Below are 18,883 nucleotides of genomic sequence, written 5' to 3'. Positions count from 1 at the left end.
TAATCAACGTATTCAGAGATGTTGCCTCACACTCTGGAGTAGGTGGGATTTGAACCCAGATCTCCTTGAAATCTGGAGATTAATTAAGGTATATCTGAATAAGATGATTCAAAGATGTTATGATGCACTGTGGAGCAGTTGTGTCTTGAACCTCAGCTTCTTGGCTCAGAGGTAGGGACACTACTACTTAACCGCAAAGCCCTTTAGTTTAAAAAAACATTTTTCTAATCACCTTATTCAGAGATGTTGTCACTCACCTTAGGAGCACATAGGACTTGAACCCAGGCCTCCTGGTCCAAGGGTAGGGACTGTATCTCTATACTGCAAGAAGACCCTAATTTTTTATTTAACCTATTTTTCTAATGAACTTGCTGAGAGATGTTGCACATCTCTGGAGCAAGTAGGCCGAGGACCCGGACCTCCCAGTCCAGGGCTATGGACATTAACACTGCACCACAAGAGCCTAAGGGGATAAATGCTGACAATCTTAATCACAACCATCTGTGGATTGAAGAAAGAAAAGGTACATTTACTACACAGTCGGTCAAAATATCTTCTTTCAAACCAATGTTAGAAGTGAGGACTTAAATCTCCCATTGTTTTGTTGATGTAAAGGTATTCTTTCATGAAAACCTACAATATCATGAGCAATAAGGATTTGAGAAATTCATCTATGTAATTTTCTGTAGAAGCAACTTGGAACATAAGATTTTTGAAGAGTTACGTACAGGGCTATCTACTGCAATGTCTCTTTCATCTATTGGAAAAATTATATTGATCACGTCAGCGGCTTTGTAAATTTCCTGGTTGGCCTTCCCACCACCTTTCTGCTTCCACCGAACCTACATGTCTTTGGTCTATGGGAGGAATCAGAACACCCAATGGAAACCCTTCCAGACACAAGGAAAATGGGAAAACTCCACACAGACAGTTGTTCAAGGCTATAATCAAATTCTGGTCCCTGGTGCTGTGAGTGCTAACCACTGTGCCACCCTGTCTGTGCCTGCTGCAAGGGCCCCGTTTCCACACCACCTCACCGATCCATGCCTCCGGCTTCTCCGTCAAGACATCATCCTCCTTTGGAATCTTCAGAGGCCTCATCTTATTCCTGTCATGAGATAACCTACCTCGTCTGGAATTTAGAATCTGGGAATTTCTTTTTGTCCCAGTCCTGGCCAATTACACTGGTGGAATGACAGAGCTGTGACCAATGTGAGCAGCCAGTAATTTTGAGGTGGGCAGAAGTTCTATCTCCAGCCAGTTGCCATTGCTTGGAGTGTAAAATGGCTGTGGGGCTGTTCCAATTGACAGGGATTGGGTGGGAAATCCCACTGTCTAAAGAAAATTCTGCCAATGGATTTTCAAACTGATTAGAATACCTCTAAAAGCGATCATTCATAGAACATAGAACATAGAACAATACAGCGCAGTACAGGCCCTTCGGCCCTCGATGTTGCGCCGATCAAAGCCCACCTAACCTACACTAACCCACTATCCTCCATATACCTATCCAATGCCCGCTTAAATACCCATAAAGAGGGAGAGTCCACTACTGCTACTGGCAGGGCATTCCATGATCTTACGACTCGCTGAGTGAAGAACCTACCCCTAACATCAGTCCTATATCTACCCCCCCTTAATTTAAAGCTATGCCCCCTTGTAATAGCTGACTCCATACGCGGAAAAAGGTTCTCACTGTCAACCCTATCTAACCCCCTAATCATCTTGTACACCTCTATCAAATCACCCCTAAACCTTCTTTTCTCCAAAGAAAACAACCCCAAGTGCCTCAGCCTTTCCTCATAGGATCTTCCTACCATGCCAGGCAACATCCTGGTAAACTTCCTCTGCACCCGTTCCAGTGCCTCCACATCCTTCCTATAGTATGGCGACCAAAACTGCACACAATATTCCAGAAGCGGCCGCACCAGAGTCTTATACAACTGCAGCATGACCTCAGGACTCCGGAACTCAATTCCTCTACCAATAAAAGCCAGTACGCCATATGCCTTCTTCACTGCACTATTTACCTGGGTGGCAACTTTCAGAGATCTGTGTACATGGACACCAAGATCCCTCTGCTCTTCCACACTACCAAGTAGTCTACCATTAGCCCAGTAATCCATCTTTTTATTACTCTTACCAAAGTGAATCACTTCACACTTAGCTACATTGAACTCCATTTGCCACCTTTCTGCCCAGCTCTGCAGCTTCTCTATATCCCGCTGTAACCTGCCATATCCTTCCTCACTGTCTACAACTCCTCCGACTTTCGTATCATCCGCAAACTTGCTCACCCAACCTTCTAACCCTTCCTCCAGGTCATTTATAAAAATGACAAACAGCAATGGTCCCAAAACAGATCCTTGCGGAACACCACTAGTGACGGCACTCCAAGATGAATCTTTGCCATCAACTACTACCCTCTGTCGTCTTCCAGAGAGCCAATTCCTAATCCAAACCTCCAACTCACCCTCAATGCCATATCTCTGTATTTTCTGCAGTAGCCTACCATGGGGGACCTTATCAAACGCCTTACTAAAATCCATATATACTACATCTACCGCTTTCCCCTCATCTACCTCCTTCGTCACCTTCTCAAAGAATTCAATAAGGTTTGTGAGGCACGACCTGCCCTTCACAAAACCATGCTGACTATCCTTGATCACATCATTCTTATCCAGATGTGCATAAATCCTATCCCTTATAATTCTCTCTAAGACTTTGCCCACAACAGAAGTGAGACTCACTGGCCTATAGTTACTGAATGCCCACTTATCACATTATTTGAAATAGTAAGTAATTGAAGACCAGAATTTCATATGAATGCATTAACTTAAGAAAGAAGAGTAGATGCTAGTCAGAAGTGATGGTGCAGAAGGTGGCCTTTCAGTTCTTTGCACCAGCAGTAGTTTGATGCATTACCTTATTTTACACTGTTATCCAAGTATGATTGAATAGCAGTTTGGCTTAATTATTCGTCGTTGGCTATCAGTTCCTAATTGTAATGACATTAACAAGAAGAATGCGTAATTATTGAATTGTACTTATACCTGACTGCAGACATGCATTATGTCCCTGTAGACAAGTGAATCTGGCAGTGCTGAAGAACTGCAGAGTCGGCTGCTTGAGTGGCAAGAAATGGTTTCTGAATCGGCAAGGGGACAGGCCAAGGAGGAGAGGGCTGTCATGGAATTACGAATGACACAAATTGAGGAAGAAAGAGAAGGTAAATTTATGGAACTCTGACGTTCCTAGTTTGTGAAAATTAGTTTTTTTAATTATAAGTAATCTAATTGGTGAATTACTCTGCATTTAGCGTCCAGTTTGTTTAGTTAATTCCAATTGACATGCCAAATATTGGTAGCTATTTAAAATAGAGTTTACATGACCTTGCAATTACATTGCCAAAATGTATTCAAGTAATTACAGTTTGAAGTGCTTGGAAATTGTTAATTGCTGTCTGGCATGAAAATGACAGGAAAAGATGACCTGACCATAGCAAACAAGAGAAATTATGGATAGTTGTAGATCTAAGGAAGAGGCAGACGAATTGGCCAAAAATATAGCAGACCTGAGGATTGAGAGCACTTTAGAATTCAGTAAAGGAGGGTAAAGGGCTTGAGTAAGAGGAGGAAAATAGAATACAAGAGAAACAAAGAAAAAAAATGAGAGAAGATAACTTTAGTTCCCTTTACAGTCAGAAACAGGAGAAGTTGTTTTGGGAACAAATAGACAGCAGGACAGTTAATTGCATACTTTGGTTCTGTCTTCTCAAAGGAAAACTCAAATAACGTTCCAAAAATGTTGGGGAACAGAGCGTCTAATGATACAGAGGAACTGAAGGAAATCAGTATTAGAAGGGAAATGGTATTGGGGAAATTGATTGGTTTAAAGGGTGATAAATCCCCCAAGCCCAATAATCTGCATTCCAGAGTACTTAAGTGGATGCATCAGTGTTCATTTTTCAAGATCCTATAGGCTCTGAAATAGTTCCTTTGGGTTGGAGGGTAGCTAATGTAACCTACTTTTTAAAAAGGAAGTAGATAGAAGATATGAATTATAGACCTGTTAGTCAATGTTAGGGAAAATTCTAGAGTCCATTACAACTTTTAACCACAGAACAGCTGGAAAACACTGACAGGATTGGACAGAATCAGTATGGATTTATGAAAGGGAAGTCATGCTTGACAAAACAGTTGGACTTCAAGGATGTAAGTCTTGGATTTGATAAAAAGGAGCCAGTAGATGTGATTTACTTGGACTTTCCGAAAGCTTTGATAAGGTCCCACATTAGAGATTGGTATCTAAAATTAAAGCCATTGGAATTGCCGGTAGCATGCTGACATGGATAGAGAACTAGTTGGCAGGCTGGAAACAAAGATCAGGAATAAACTGGTCTTTTTTCAAATGTCAGCTATTGAATAGTAAAGTATCACAGAGATCCATACTTGGATCCTAGCTATTCACAATAAATAATAACAAGTTATTTGAGGAATCTAAATGTAATATCTCCAAGTTTGGAGCCTAAGGTGAAGGGGCCCTGAGGGGGCATTGGCCATAATGTGATAGAATTCACCTGCAATTTGAGAGGGAGAAGCTGGAATCCGATGGTTTTACAGTTGAGTAAAGGTAACTACAAAGACATAAGGGAGGTGCTGGCCAGAGATGACTGGAAGGGGAATCTAGCTGGGAAGATAGTAGAACAGCAATGGTAGGAGGAGTTCAGGAGGCACTGCAGAAATTTATCCTAAAAAAGATTAAATGTACTAAGGGGAGGACGAAGCAACCATGGCTGCCAAGGGAACTCGAGGATTGCATAAAAACAAAAGAGAAAGCCGACAATGGGTGAAGATTAGTGGGAAGCCAGACGATTAGCAGTGGGCAAGTAAAAAATGAGGGGCAAAGGCAAAATATGAAGGTCGGCTTGCTTGTATGTAAAAAAAATCTTGCAAGTGTTTTTTTTGGTATATAAAAATTAATAGAGAGTAAAGAGTGGATATTGGACTGCTGGAAATGAAGACAGAAAAGTAGAATAAATGGCAGAGGAACTCAGTCAGTACTTTCCATCAGTTTTGACTGTGGAAGACAGCAACAGCATACCAGGTTTGAAAGTCAGGGAGCAGTGACCAGTGTAGTGACCATTGCGAAGGATTTGGTGCTGTGGAAGCTGAAAGGTTTGAAGGTGGGTAAGTCACCCAGATTGTGGAGGCATTGGTAGTGTCTTTAAGGAATCAGTGGTGTCAGGGTGGGTCATAGAGATTTGAAAAATGGTTAACGTAACACTCCTGTTTAAGAAGGGAGGGAGGGAGAAGATGGGAAATGATCTCAAGTCCTCAATGAATTCTTTGCAAGCAAAGCCGTGGTGGATAGTGAGCCCACAGAGGGGTACGTTGATTATTCTGGGGCATGTCAGTATAAAACAGGAGGTGGTGGTGGTGGATGTTTTGAAAAGCAGTAAGTTAGATAAATTTCCAGGACCTGATGGGATCTATCCCACTATGCTGAAGGATGCAGTTGAGGATATTGCTTAAGATGGGGCAACCGGGAAATCGAGGATATTGCAAATTGATGATCCTTAAATCAGAGGTAGGGAAGTTATTGAAGAAGGTTCTTGGGATTTACTGACATTTGGAAAAATATGGACTGATAGTGATAAGCAGTATAACTGTGTGGAGAATGTTGTGTTGCACAAACTTGGTGATTCATAGTTCAGGTGTTGTCTCCATGGACTTCAGCAAGGCTTTCGACAAAATCCCTCATGGGCTGCTGATACAAGAGGTGAAGTCACATGGGATCTTCGGTTGACATGGATGAGTTGGACTGAAGGGTCAGTTTCGTGATGTATGACTCTATGACCCCTGACTGACATTCCTTTGGTTCACTAACGGGTCAGGCCTTGATTCCTCTTTCAATGTTAATTCTGGTTATGCTGTAAGTGCAGTTGTGTTAGACATTTTGGTGGTAAGGATGTAAAGCCGACCATCAGCATCATCCAGAGGAATGAGTGAGGTGAGAACTCTTCGGCAGGCATTCAGCATTTCTGAGAGGACCAGACAAGGTAAAGACTTGACAGTTGGTGAGAAATTGTGCAAGATTCATAAGTAGAAAGGTAGGCAAAGGTGCAGGGTTGTACTGTTGTATAAAGATGAGATAGATGTTGAATTGGTTTGGGTGGAAATGAGGAATATTAAGTGAAGGTCACAGTCTGCATGGTCAACAGGGTCCCAACAGTAACTGCAACATCAGGCAACATATGCAAGAAGCACAGTTGGGTGCTTGTGATAGGATAGATACATACAGTGCAGAAAAAGCCTTTTGGCCCATCGGGTCTGCATCCACATTACTACCACTTAATGTGCGCACACCTTAATTTCCTACATTTATTCCACATCCTTGAATGTTATGATATTTGAAGTACTCATCCAAATATATTTTAAAGGTTGTAAGGTTTCCAGCCTCCACTACCTTCCCAGGCAATGCATTCCAGATTCCCACTACCCTCTGAGTGAAAAAGATTTTTGACTGAATCTCCTGCCCTTTACCCTAAAACTATGCCGTCTCATGATTGACCTCTCAACCAAGGAGAACAACTGCTCCCTAGTTACCTTGTTCATACCCTTCATAATACTTCTCATTCATGTCCCCCCTCAGTCTTCTCTGCTCCAAAGAAAACAATCCAAGCCCATCTAGTCTCTTCTTTAGCTCAATTTCTTCACCCTGGACAACATCCTGGTGAACCTCCTCTGTACTCCCTCTAGTGTTAGCACATCTTTCTGTAAGGTCATAAGTCACACAAATTACAGTCCAACTGGTTTATTTGAAATCACAAGCTTTTGGAACACTGCCCCTTCAGGTAAAGTAAAGAAAAGCACAGAATTTAAAGCCAGAGATCAAAAGATCATCCAAAGTGGAGCATGGAATAATAAGTCTCTGTAGGTAACCAAAAGTGTCAGATGATGTAAGTAAAGTGTCAGCAGCTGAATAGTTAAGTGAGGGGATGACCTATAATCTAATTAATTAAGGCAGAGAGATACTTACAAAAAATTAAAAATAAGGTGGTGTTGGAGAGAAACCAAATGGCTAGAATAATAAAATAGGTATGAGTTGCATGCCAGGGGTCTAACCAAAGTAACAAGTAATCCAAAACTGTACAAACTAATTAAGGTAGAGAGATCATAACAAGATCATAGCATCCTCCTTTAGTGAAGTGACCAGAACTGTACACGATACTCCAGTTGTTGGTTGACCAATGCTCTGTAAGCTCCAACATTACTTCCTTGCTCTTATATTCTATGCCATGACTGATGGAAACAGTGTCCTATATGCCTTCTTAACTATCCTATTTATGTGCTCTGCCAACTTCAGGGATCTGTGAATAATCACCCCAAGATCCCTCTGTTCCTATCAAGTACCCAGTGTCCTGCCCTTCATTTAAATACTCGCTCATATTGCTTCTTGTTCCAAAGTGCATCACCTTGCGCTTATCAGGGTTAAATAGCATCTGAGATTAGTCGGTCCATCTGACCAACCCATCTATGTCTTCCTGTAACTTACTGCCATCTTCTTTGCTATTAACTACTCTACCAATCTTGGTGTCACCTACAAATGTGCTTAACATTCCCCTTACATGTTCGTCGATATCATTTATGTGTAGAAGAAACAACAAGGATCCCAGTATTCATCCTTGTGGTATACTGCTGGACACTCCAGTCACTCAAACAGCCCAGTTCCTGTTACAAAGTCAGTTTCTGATTCATGTTGCTAAATTTTCCCTCGATTCCATGCACTTTAACTTTGTCTCCTGTGTGGGACCTTGTCAGAAGCTTTGCTAAAATCCATTTAAACTACATCAGTTGAACTTTTCTCATCCACACCATTGATCACATTTTCAAAAACTTCGAACAAATTTGTTAGGCATGATCTCCCTCTGACGAAGCCATGCTGACTATCCCTAATTAATCTAAGTCTTTCCAAGTGGATATTAATTTGTTCCTTCAGAATCTTCTCCAGTAGTTTCCTTACCACTAATGTGAGACTGACTAGTCTGTAATTTCCTAGTTCCTCTCTACCAACTCTCTCTGAAAAAGTGGAACCAAATTAGCCATCCTATGGATGGCAATGATCAAGAGTACTTCTAATCTACACACACAACTGGAAAAAGCCGATTAGCTGTAAAAGCCTGGATGAGGAGTTCAAGTTTTACTTTCAAGATAGTTTCTTTCTACAACACGTTTTGGAACTAACTTAAAATAGGTTGTATTTAGATTTGGGGTTGTGTAATGTGACAAGAGTTAAGACACTGAAGTAGCAGTGAACGCAATGTGATTGAATTTTACATTCAGCTTGAAAGTGTTACGACACGGGTAAACCCCCCTGCTTAATTTAAACTAGCAACACAGAAATGATTTATCCCGTGCAGTAATATGTGAAAATTTGAGAGGCCAAAAACTATCCTAGAGGTCACTGAAACACATAGAAAAGTACAGCACAGAACAGGCACTTCAGCCCACGATGTTGTGCCGAGGATTAATCCTGATCTAAAATAAAATAACCTACGCGTCCCTCAATTCACCGCTGTCCATGTGCATGTCCAGCAGTTGCTTAAAAGTCCCTAATGACTCCGCTTCCACCACCACCACTGGCAATGCATTCCATGCATTCACAACTCTCTGCATAAAGAACCTATCTCTGACGTCTCCTCTATACCTTCCTCCTGATATTTTAAAACTATGACCCCTGGCACCGGTCACTTCTGCCCTGGGGGAACGTCTCTGGTTATTTGCTCTATTCATGCCACTCATTACCTTGTATACCTCGATCAGGTCACCTCTCTTCCTCCTCCTTTCCCGAGAGAAAAGTCAACGCTTAGTCAATCTCTCTTCATAAGACAAGCCCTCCAGTCCAGGCAGCAGCCTGGTAAACCTTCTTTGCACCTCTCCAAAGCCTCTGTATCGTTCCTATAGTAGGGGACCAGAACTGGATGCAATATTCCAAGTGTAGTCTCACCAGAGTCTTGTAGAGCTGAAGCAATACCTGGCGGCTCTTAAACTTGATTCCCCTGTTAATGAAAACCAAAACACCACATGCTTTCTTAACAACCCTATCCACTTGGGTGGCAACTTTGCGGGATCTATGCATTTGAACACCAAGATCCCTCTGTTTATCCACATTGCCAAGAATTCTGTCTTTAATCCTATATTCAGCATCAGGTTCGACCTTCTAAATGCATCACTTCGCATTTATCCAGGTTGAACTCCATCTGCTATTTCTCAGCCCAGTTCTGTATCCTGTCTATGCAGTGCTGCAGACTGCATTAGCCCTTGATACTATCAACAGCACCTACAACCTTTGTGTCATCTGCAAATTTACTTACCCACCTCTGAACCACCTCATCCAAGTCATTTTATAAAAACTACAAAAAGCAGAGGCCCAAGAACTGAGCCCTGCGGGACACCACTCATCACTACCTCCAGGCAGAATACATTCCATCTACAGTCACACTTTGCCTTCTGTCAGCCAACCAGTTTTGAATCCAGAAAGCCAAGTCTTCCTGTATCCTATACCTCCTGACTTTATGAATGAGCCTACCTTGGGGAACCTTATCAAATGCCTTGCTGAAGTTCAAATACACCACATCCGCTGCTTGACCCTCGTTGACCTGTCTTGTCATCTCCTCAAAGAACTCAATAAGAATTAGAGGCATGACCTGCCCCTCTCAAAGCCATGCTCACTACCTTTAATCGCACTATGCTTTTCCAAGTAGTCATAAATACTATCCCTCAGAATTCTTTCCAAAACCTTGCTGACCACAGTCATAAGACTGGTCTGTAATTGCCAAGGATTTCCCTATTCCCCTTCTTGAAAAGAGGAACAATATTTGCCTCCCCCCAATTCTCCAGTATGACTTCTGTGGAGAGGGAGGAAGCAAAGATCTTCGCCAGCAACTTAGCAACCTGCTTTCTCGCTTCCCGGAGCAACCTAGGATAAATATGGTCTGGCCCTGGGGACTTATCAATTTTAATGTTTGCCAAAATTTCCAGCACATCAAATTCATCAATTTTGATTTGTTCAAGCCTGTTTCCCAGTTCCTCAAGGTTCTCATTTACAACAAGGTCCCTTTACTTAGTGAAAGTCGAAGCAAACAACTTATTTAGGGCTTCCCCTCTCCGCTCGGACTCATTGCACAAGTTCTCTACACTATCCCTGACTGGCCCTACCTTCTTTGTGGCATCCTTAAATACAGGAGAGATGCCGGAGGACCAGAAATTTGCTCATGTCGTTCCCCTGTACAAGAAGGGTATAGAACATAGAACATAGAAGAATACAGCGCAGTACAGGCCCTTCGGCCCTCGATGTTGCGCCGATCAAAGCCCACCTAACCTACACTAACCCACTATCCTCCATATACCCATCCAATGCCCGTTTAAATACCCATAAAGAGGGAGAGTCCACCACTGCTACTGGCAGGGCATTCCATGAACTTACGACTGGCTGAGTGAAGAACCTACCCTTAACATCAGTCCAATATCTACCCCCCCCTTAATTTAAAGCTATGCCCCCTTGTAATAGCTGACTCCATACGTGGAAAAAGGTTCTCACTGTCAACCCTATCTAACCCCCTAATCATCTTGTACACCTCTATCAAGTCACCCCTAAACCTTCTTTTCTCCAATGAAAACAACCCCAAGTGTCTCAGCCTTTCCTCATAGGATCTTCCTACCATACCAGGCAACATCCTGGTAAACTTCCTCTGCACCCGTTCCAGTGCCTCCACATCCTTCCGATAGTATGGCGACCAAAACTGCATACAATATTCCAGATGCGGCCGCACCAGAGTCTTATACAACTGCAGCATGACCTCAGGACTCCGGAACTCAATTCCTCTACCAATAAAAGCCAGTACGCCATATGCCTTCTTCACTGCACTATTTACCTGGGTGGCAACTTTCAGAGATCTGTGTACATGGACACCAAGATCCCTCTGCTCTTCCACACTACCAAGTATCCGACCATTAGCCCAGTACCCCATCTTTTTGTTACTCTTACCAAAGTGAATCACCTCACACTTAGCTACATTGAACTCCATTTGCCACCTTTCTGCCCAGCTCTGCAGCTTCTCTATATCCCGCTGTAACCTGCCACATCCTTCCTCACTGTCTACAACTCCTCCGACTTTCGTATCATCCGCAAACTTGCTCACCCAACCTTCTAACCCTTCCTCCAGGTCATTTATAAAAATGACAAACAGCAATGGTCCCAAAACAGATCCTTGCGGAACACAGCTAGTGACGGCACTCCAAGATGAACCTTTGCCATCAACTACTACCCTCTGTCTTCTTCCAGCCAGCCAATTCCTAATCCAAACCTCCAACTCACCCTCAATGCCATATCTCTGTATTTTCTGCAGTAGCCTACCATGGGGGACCTTATCAAACGTCTTACTAAAATCCATATATACCACATCTACCGCTTTCCCCTCATCTACCTCCTTAGTCACCTTCTCAAAGAATTCAATAAGGTTTGTGAGGCAGGACCTGCCCTTCACAAAACCATGCTGACTATCCTTGATCACATTATTCTTATCCAGATGTGCATAAATCCTATCCCTTACAATTCTCTCTAAGACTTTGCCCACAACAGAAGTGAGACTCACTGGCCTATAGTTACTAGGATTATCCCTACTCCCCTTCTTGAACAAGGGAACCATGTTTGCTAGCCTCCAGTCCTCTGGCACGACTCCTGTCGACAAAGAGGACACAAAAATCAAGGCCAATGGCTCTGCAATCTCCTCCCTTGCTTCCCAGAGAATCCTAGGATAAATGCCATCAGGCCCAGGGGACTTATCTATTTTCACCCTTGCCAGAATTTCCAACACCTCTTCTCTACATATCTCAAAGCCATCCATTCTATTTATTCGTGCCTCAGTATTCATATCGACAACAATGTCCTGTTCCTGAGTGAATACTGACGAAAAGTATTCATTCAGTGCCTCCCCAATCTCTTCAGCCTCCACACGCAACTTTCCATTACTATCCTTGATTGGACCTATTCCTACCCTAGTCATTCTTTTATTCCTAACATACCTATAGAAAGCCTTAGGGTTTTCCCTAATCATACCAACTAAGGACCTTTCATGTCCCCTCCTTGCTGCTCTTATCTCTCTCTTCAGGTCCTTCCGGGCTACCTTATAACTCTCAATCGCCCCTATTGAACCTTCACGCCTCATCTTTACAAAGGCCACCCTCTTCCATTTAACAACGGATTCCAATTCCTTATTAAACCACGGCTCCCTCACACGACCCTTTCCTCCCTGCCTGATAGGTACGTATTTATCAAGGACACTCAATAGTTGCTCCTTGAACAAGTTCCACATATCAATTACGCTCTTGCCTTGGAATCTACTTTTCCAATCCACACATCCTAAGTCATGCCTCACCACATCATAATTTCCCTGCCCCCAGCTATAACTCTTGCCCTGTAGTACACACTTATCCCTCTCCATCACTAGAGTAAAAATCACCGAATTGTGGTCACTGTCCCCAAAGTGCTCACCTACCTCTAGTTCTAATACCTGGCCTGGTTCGTTACCCAGAACCAAATCCAGTATGGCCTCACCTCTTGTTGGCTTATCTACATATTGTGTCAGGAAACTCTCCTGCACACATTGGACAAACACTGACCCATCTAATGAACTTGAGCTATAGCTTTCCCAATCAATATCAGGAAAGTTAAAGTCCCCCATAACAACCACCCTATTACTGTCACTCTTCTCCTGAATCATCTTCACAATCCTTTCTTCAACGATTCTAGGACTATTAGGAGGCCTGTAAAAGACTCCTAACAGGGTGACCTCACCTCTCCTATTCCTAACCTCAACCCAAACTACCTCAGATCTTCCTTTCCACCGCTGTAATACTATCTTTGACAAGCAAAGCCATACCCCCCCCCTCTTTTACCCCCACCTCTGAACCTACTAAAACGTTTAAACCCTGGAACCTGCAACAGCCAATCCTGTCCCTGATCTAGCCATGTCTCCGTAATAGCCACAACATCGAAGTCCCAGGTACCAACCCACGCTGCAAGTTCACCTACCTTATTTCGTATACTTCTGGCATTAAAGTATACACACTTCAAGCCACTCTTCTGTTTACAGCCACCCTCCTTTAAGATTGATGCCATATTCCTAACCTCTCTACACTCCAGGTCCTGCACCCTAAAGCTACAGTCTGGGTTCCCATGCCCCTGCAGAGTTAGTTTAAACCCCCCCCCCCCCCCCCCCCCCCCCCCCCCCCCCCAAGAGCACTAGCAAACCTCCCCCCAAGGATACTGGTGCCCCTCCGGTTCAGGTGCAGACCATCCTGTTTGTAGAGGTCCCACCTTCCCCAGAAAGAACCCCAGTTATCCAAGTACCGAAATCTCTCCCTCCTGCACCATCCCTGTAGCCACGCATTTAACTGTTCTCTCTCCCTATTCCTCGACTCTGTATCACGTGGCATGGGTAACAAACCAGAGACAACAACTCTGTTCGTTCTAACTCTGAGCTTCCAACCTAGCTCCCTAAAAGCCTGTCTAACTTCCTCAGCACTCCTCCTACCTATGTCATTGGTGCCAATATGGACCACGACTTCAGGCTGCTCCCCCTCCCCCTTAAGGACCCGGAAAACACGATCAGAGACATCACGTACCCTTGCACCTGGGAGGCAACATACCAAACGTGAGTCTCTCTCGTTCCCACAAAACCGCCTATCTGTGCCCCGAACTATCGAGTCCCCAATTATTATTGCTCTGCTCTTCTCCACCCTTCCCTTCTGAGTAGCGGGGACAGGCTCCGTGCCAGAGGCCTGAGCCCCGTCACTTACCCCTGGTAAGTCGTTCCCCCCCACAAGTATCCAAAACGGTATACTTGTTCTTGAGGGGAACGGCCGCAGGGGGTCCCTGCGCTGGCTGCTTCCTCCCAGTCCCCCTCACTGTCACCCATCTATCTGCCATCTTTGGAGTTACTACTCCCCTAAAGCTCCGATCTATGACCCCCTCTGCCTCCCGAATGATCCTAAGTTCATCCAACTCCAGCTCCAGTTCCCTAACACGGTCTTGGAGGAGCTGGAGATGGGTGCACTTCCTGCAAGTGTAATCAGCAGGGACGTCCATGGCATCCCTCACCTCATACATGTTGCAGGAGGAACATTGCACTGCCTTCACTGCCATCCCTCTAAAGCTAACCTTTATTTTAAAACAAAACTGGGTCTAAAGAATACAACAAGCAAAATTCAGCACTCAGCTACTTACCACAACGGATCTTATTATTAGGTTAGAGGAGGACGGCGGGTGGGAGGCACTACCTCCGTAGTGCCTCGGGTTCTTCAGCTGCGCACTTTTAAAGGGGAAACAAACCTACCCAGGTAAGCTTACGCTCTTACTGCTTCCGGGTCTCGGTTGCCTCTCTGGTCGTCGTCACTTCCCCTGCTGCTCCCGCTCTTTCTGTGAAGAGAGAGTGAAAAAAAAACACCGCTGCCCGCTACCGGTAAGTACTTTTAAAACAAACAGTCTTACCTTAGCTGCTGCTCGCACTCAAAATGACCGTTAGCGTCGAAGGGTGAGGGTAGTAGGGATATTCTGGGTAACTACAGACCAGTGAGCCTGATGTCGGTGATGGGAAAGTTGCTGGCGAGGGTACTGAAGGATAGGATCTATTTATATTTAGAAAAGAATGGGCTTATCAGTGATAGGCAACATGGCTTTGTGCGGGGGAGATCGTGCCTTACCAACATAATAGAGTTCTTCGAGGAAGTGACCAAGTTGATAGACGAAGGAAGGGCTGTTGATTTCCTGTACATGGACTTTAGTAAAGTGTTTGACAAGGTTCCCCATTGTAGACTAATGGAGAAAGTGAAGTCACATGGTGTGCAGGGTGTTCTAGCTAGGTGAATAAAGAACTGGTTGAGCAACAGGAGACAGAGAGTAGGAGTTGAAGAGAGTTTCTCGAAATGGAGAAAGGTGACCAGTAGTGTTCCACAGGGGTCAGTGTTGGGGCCACTGTTGTTTGTGATATACTTAAATGATCTGGAAGAGGGCACTGTTGGTATGATCAGCAAGTTTGCAGATGACACGAAGATTGGTGGAGTAGCAGAAAGCATAAGGGACTGTCAAAGAATACAGGAGGATATAGATAGTCTGGAGATTTGGGTGGAGAAGTGGCAGGTGGGATTTCAATCTAGATGTGAGGTGATGCATTTAGGCAAGATTAATTCTAGAGCGAATTATACAATGAACGGAAGAGCCTTGGGAAAAGTTCATGGGCAGAGAGATCTGGGAGTGCAGGTCCATTGTACCCTGAAGGTTGCTGCACAGGTGGATAGAGTGGTCAAGAAGGCATATAGTATACTTGCCTTCATTGGACGGGGTATTGAGTATAAGAGCTGTAAAGTCACGTTAAAATTATACAAGACATTGGTTCTGCCACATTTAGAATACTGTGTACAGTTCTGGTTGCCACATTACCAAAGGGATGTGGATGCTTTGCAGAGGGGGCAGAGACGGTTTACAAGGATATTGCCTGGTATGAAAGGTGCTAGCTATGAAGAGAGGTTGAGTAGGTTAGGTTTGCTTTCATTAGAATAAAGGAAATTGGGGGGCTCCTGATCGAGGTTTACAAAATCTTGAAGGGTATAGACAGCGTGGATAGAGACTAGCTTTTTCCCAGGGTGAAGGATTCAATAACGAGAGGTCACTGTTTCAAGGTGATAGGTGAAAAGTTGAAGGGGGCTACATGCCGCAAGTACTTCACACAGAGGGTGGTGGGCGTTTGGAACGCGTGACAGCAGAGGTGGTAGAGGCAGGCATGGTAAATTATTTTAAGATGCGTCTGGACAGATGCATGAGTAGGTGGGGAGCAGAGGGATACAAATATTTAGAAATTGGGCGACAGGTTTAGGCAATAGATTTGGATCGGCTCAGGCTTCAAGGGCCAAAGGGCCTGTTCCTGGGCTGTACATTTTATTTGTTCTTTGTTCTCCCTGATTATTCTCTTATTCCTCACGTATGAGTAAAATGCCTTTGGGTTCTCTCTAGTCCTTCCTGCCGAGCCTTTATCTTGCTACCTCCTGGCTCTCCTCAGTCCATTTTTGAGCTCCTTTCTACTAAGCCTGTAATCCTCTAAAGCTGTGCTAGATCCTTGCTTCCTCCACCTTACATAAGCTGCCTTCTTCCTTTTGACGAGAAGCTCCTCTGTTCTAGTCATCCAGGCTCCTTAATCTTATCCTTTCTTGCCTGTTTTAGAGGAACAAATTTGTGCATCACTCTCAACAACTGCTCCTTAAACAGTCTCCACATGTCTGCTGTGCCCTTTCTGTGGAACAGTTGCTCCCAATCTGTACCCCCCAACTCCTGTCTGATAGCATCATAATTTGCTTTTCCCCAATTAAATATCGTCCCTTGGTATCTGTTCCTTTCCCTCTCCAAGACTGTGTTCTCCTACCGTGAGATCTGACACCTGTCCTGGTTCATTGCCGAGCACTAAATCCAAAATGTCCTCTCCCCTTGTTGGCCTGTCTACATACTGAGTAAGGAAACCCTCCTGAACACACCTGACAAAAACGGCTTCATCCAAACCATCTGCACTAAGGAGGTTCCAGTCAATATTGGGAAAGTTGAAGTCCCCCATAACAACAACCCTGCCACATCAACGTTTTTCTAAAATCTGCTGGCCTATGAGTTCTTCAATTTCCCTGGTGCTATTTAAGGGATCTGTAGAAAACCCCCAGTGAGGTGACTGCCCCCTTGCTGTTCCTAACTTCCACCCATACTGACTTAGACAAGCCTTCCTCAGCAACCTTTGTTTCTGTCGCTGTGATGCACTCCCCGATTAGCAATGCTACATCCCTCCTGTTTTTCCACCCTCCTTGTTCTTTTTTTAAACGTTCTAAACCCTGGAACATCTAGCAATCATTCCTGCCCCTGTGAAACCATGTCTCCGTTATGGCCACAACATCATAGCCCCAAGTACTGATCCATGCTCTAGTTCATTACACTTATTTCTGACACTCCTTCGTTAAAGCAGACACACCTTAACTGATCTCTTTGCTCCATCACATGAATAACCTTCCCAATAGATTCACTACATCCTGTCACTGCCCCATCTACAACTAGCCCCCTCTCAGATGTGTAACTCTTGATCCCCTTACAAACTAGCTTAAACCCTCCCGAACCACACAAGCAAATCTCCCACCCAGGACATTTGTGCCCCTCCAGGTGCAACCCGTCCTTCATGTACAGGTCCCACCTTCCCCAGAAGGCATCCCAATGGTCTAGGTATCTGAAGCCCTCCCTCCTGCACCAGCTGCGCAGCCACGTGTTAAGCTGCATTCGCTGCCTGTTCGTTTCCTCACTGTCTCGTGGCACCGGTAGCAAAAACCTGAGAAACTACTTGTCTTGCTCTTCCTAGCTCTCTGTAGTCACTTTTCAGATCCTTAATTCCTTTCCTGGCTATATCATTGGTCCCAATATTTACCACAATTTCTGGCTGTTCCCCCTTCAGAATCCTGTAAACCCGATCGGCAGCATACTTTCCGGGAGTCCTGTTCCTGATCATAAAATCTCCTGTCAATCCGTCTCACTATTGAGTCCCCTACCACTAGCGCTTTTCTATTCTCCCCCGCCCTTCCCTTCTGAGCCACAGTGCCAGGCTCAGTGCCAGACACCTGACAACTTTGGCTTTCTCCTGGTATGCCGTCCCCACCAGCAGTATCCAAAACTGTATACTTATTGCTGAGAGGAACGGTCACAGGGGATCCCTGCTCTATTTGTTGGTTCCCTTTCCTTGCCCTGACTGTAACCCAGCTGAAAATGTGTTGCTGGAAAAGCGCAGCAGGTCAGGCAGCATCCAAGGAACAGGAGAATCGACGTTTCGGGCATAAGCCCTTCTTCAGGAATGAGGAAAGTGTGTCCAGCAGGCTAAAATAAAAAGTAGGGAGGAGGGACTTGGGGGAGGGGCGTTGGAAATGTGATAGGTGGAAGGAGGTCAAGGTGAGGGTGATAGGCTGGAGTGGGGTGGAGAGATCAGGAAGAAGATTGCAGGTTAGGAAGGCGGTGCTGAGTTCGAGGGATTTGACTGAGACAAGGTGGGGGGAGGGGAAATGAGGAAACTGGAGAAATCTGAGTTCATCCCTTGTGGTTAGAGGGTTCCTATGCGGAAGATGAGGCACTCTTCCTCCAACCGTCGTGTTGCTATGGTCTGGCGATGGAGGAGTCCAAGGACCTGTATGTCCTTGGTGGAGTGGGAGGGGGAGTTGAAGTGTTGAGCTACGGGGTGGTTGGGTTGGTTGGTCCGGGTGTCCCAGAGGTGTTCTCTGAAATTTTTTATGTAGCTGCTGTCCTTATCCTGTGTCTGAGGAGTGACCACTTCCCTGTGCATCCTTTGAATTTCTCCCTCAGCCTCCTGAATGATCCGCAGTTCATCATGCTCCTGCTCCAGCTCCAGTTCCCTAATTGTTTTTCGAGGAGCTGGAGGTGGGTGCACTTACTGCAGATGTGGTCGGCAGAGACATGTGTCGTGTCCCTCACCTGTCACATTCTGCAGGAGGAATATGCAACTGTCCTATCAGCCATACCCTACTAATCATGGGACTAAACAAGGAAGAGAAGAGAAAAAAAAAGAGAAAACCTGAAAACTTAGCAAGTTTACAGACTCTTAGTAAGGTTAGAGGTACTATTTAAAGTAAAAGCTAACGACTTTATTTCTTAACGTATAACAGAGAATAATTAACAACTATTAACAACTCCTTTCTCTCACCTATCTTTTACCTTCTCCTTTTACAATGCTAGTCAGATAAAACCCCTATTAAGGTTTACCAAAAATTCAAATTTCAGAACTAGCCAGACGTCT

At 44.5% G+C, this 18,883-nt stretch overlaps 1 protein-coding gene across 13 annotated transcripts in view; it reads left to right on the top strand.

The window, feature by feature from the left end:
* Positions 1–18,883, top strand: part of LOC140493856 (uncharacterized) — a 236,137-nt gene that overhangs the window by 84,248 nt on the left and 133,006 nt on the right. For 12 of the 13 annotated variants that reach the window (XM_072592839.1, XM_072592842.1, XM_072592848.1 and 9 more), the window contains one exon: positions 3,085–3,229. In XM_072592839.1, the coding sequence (XP_072448940.1) occupies positions 3,085–3,229 (145 nt within the window). Of the gene's footprint in view, positions 1–3,084; positions 3,230–18,883 lie in introns of those variants that run through there. The other variant, XM_072592851.1, reaches the window with a different exon arrangement.

Source organism: Chiloscyllium punctatum, chromosome 22, assembly GCF_047496795.1.
Source record: "Chiloscyllium punctatum isolate Juve2018m chromosome 22, sChiPun1.3, whole genome shotgun sequence".
NCBI classification, from domain to species: Eukaryota; Metazoa; Chordata; class Chondrichthyes; order Orectolobiformes; family Hemiscylliidae; genus Chiloscyllium; species Chiloscyllium punctatum.
The sequence above is the reverse complement of the archived record's forward strand: the minus strand, read 5'-3'. Positions and strand labels throughout refer to the sequence as shown.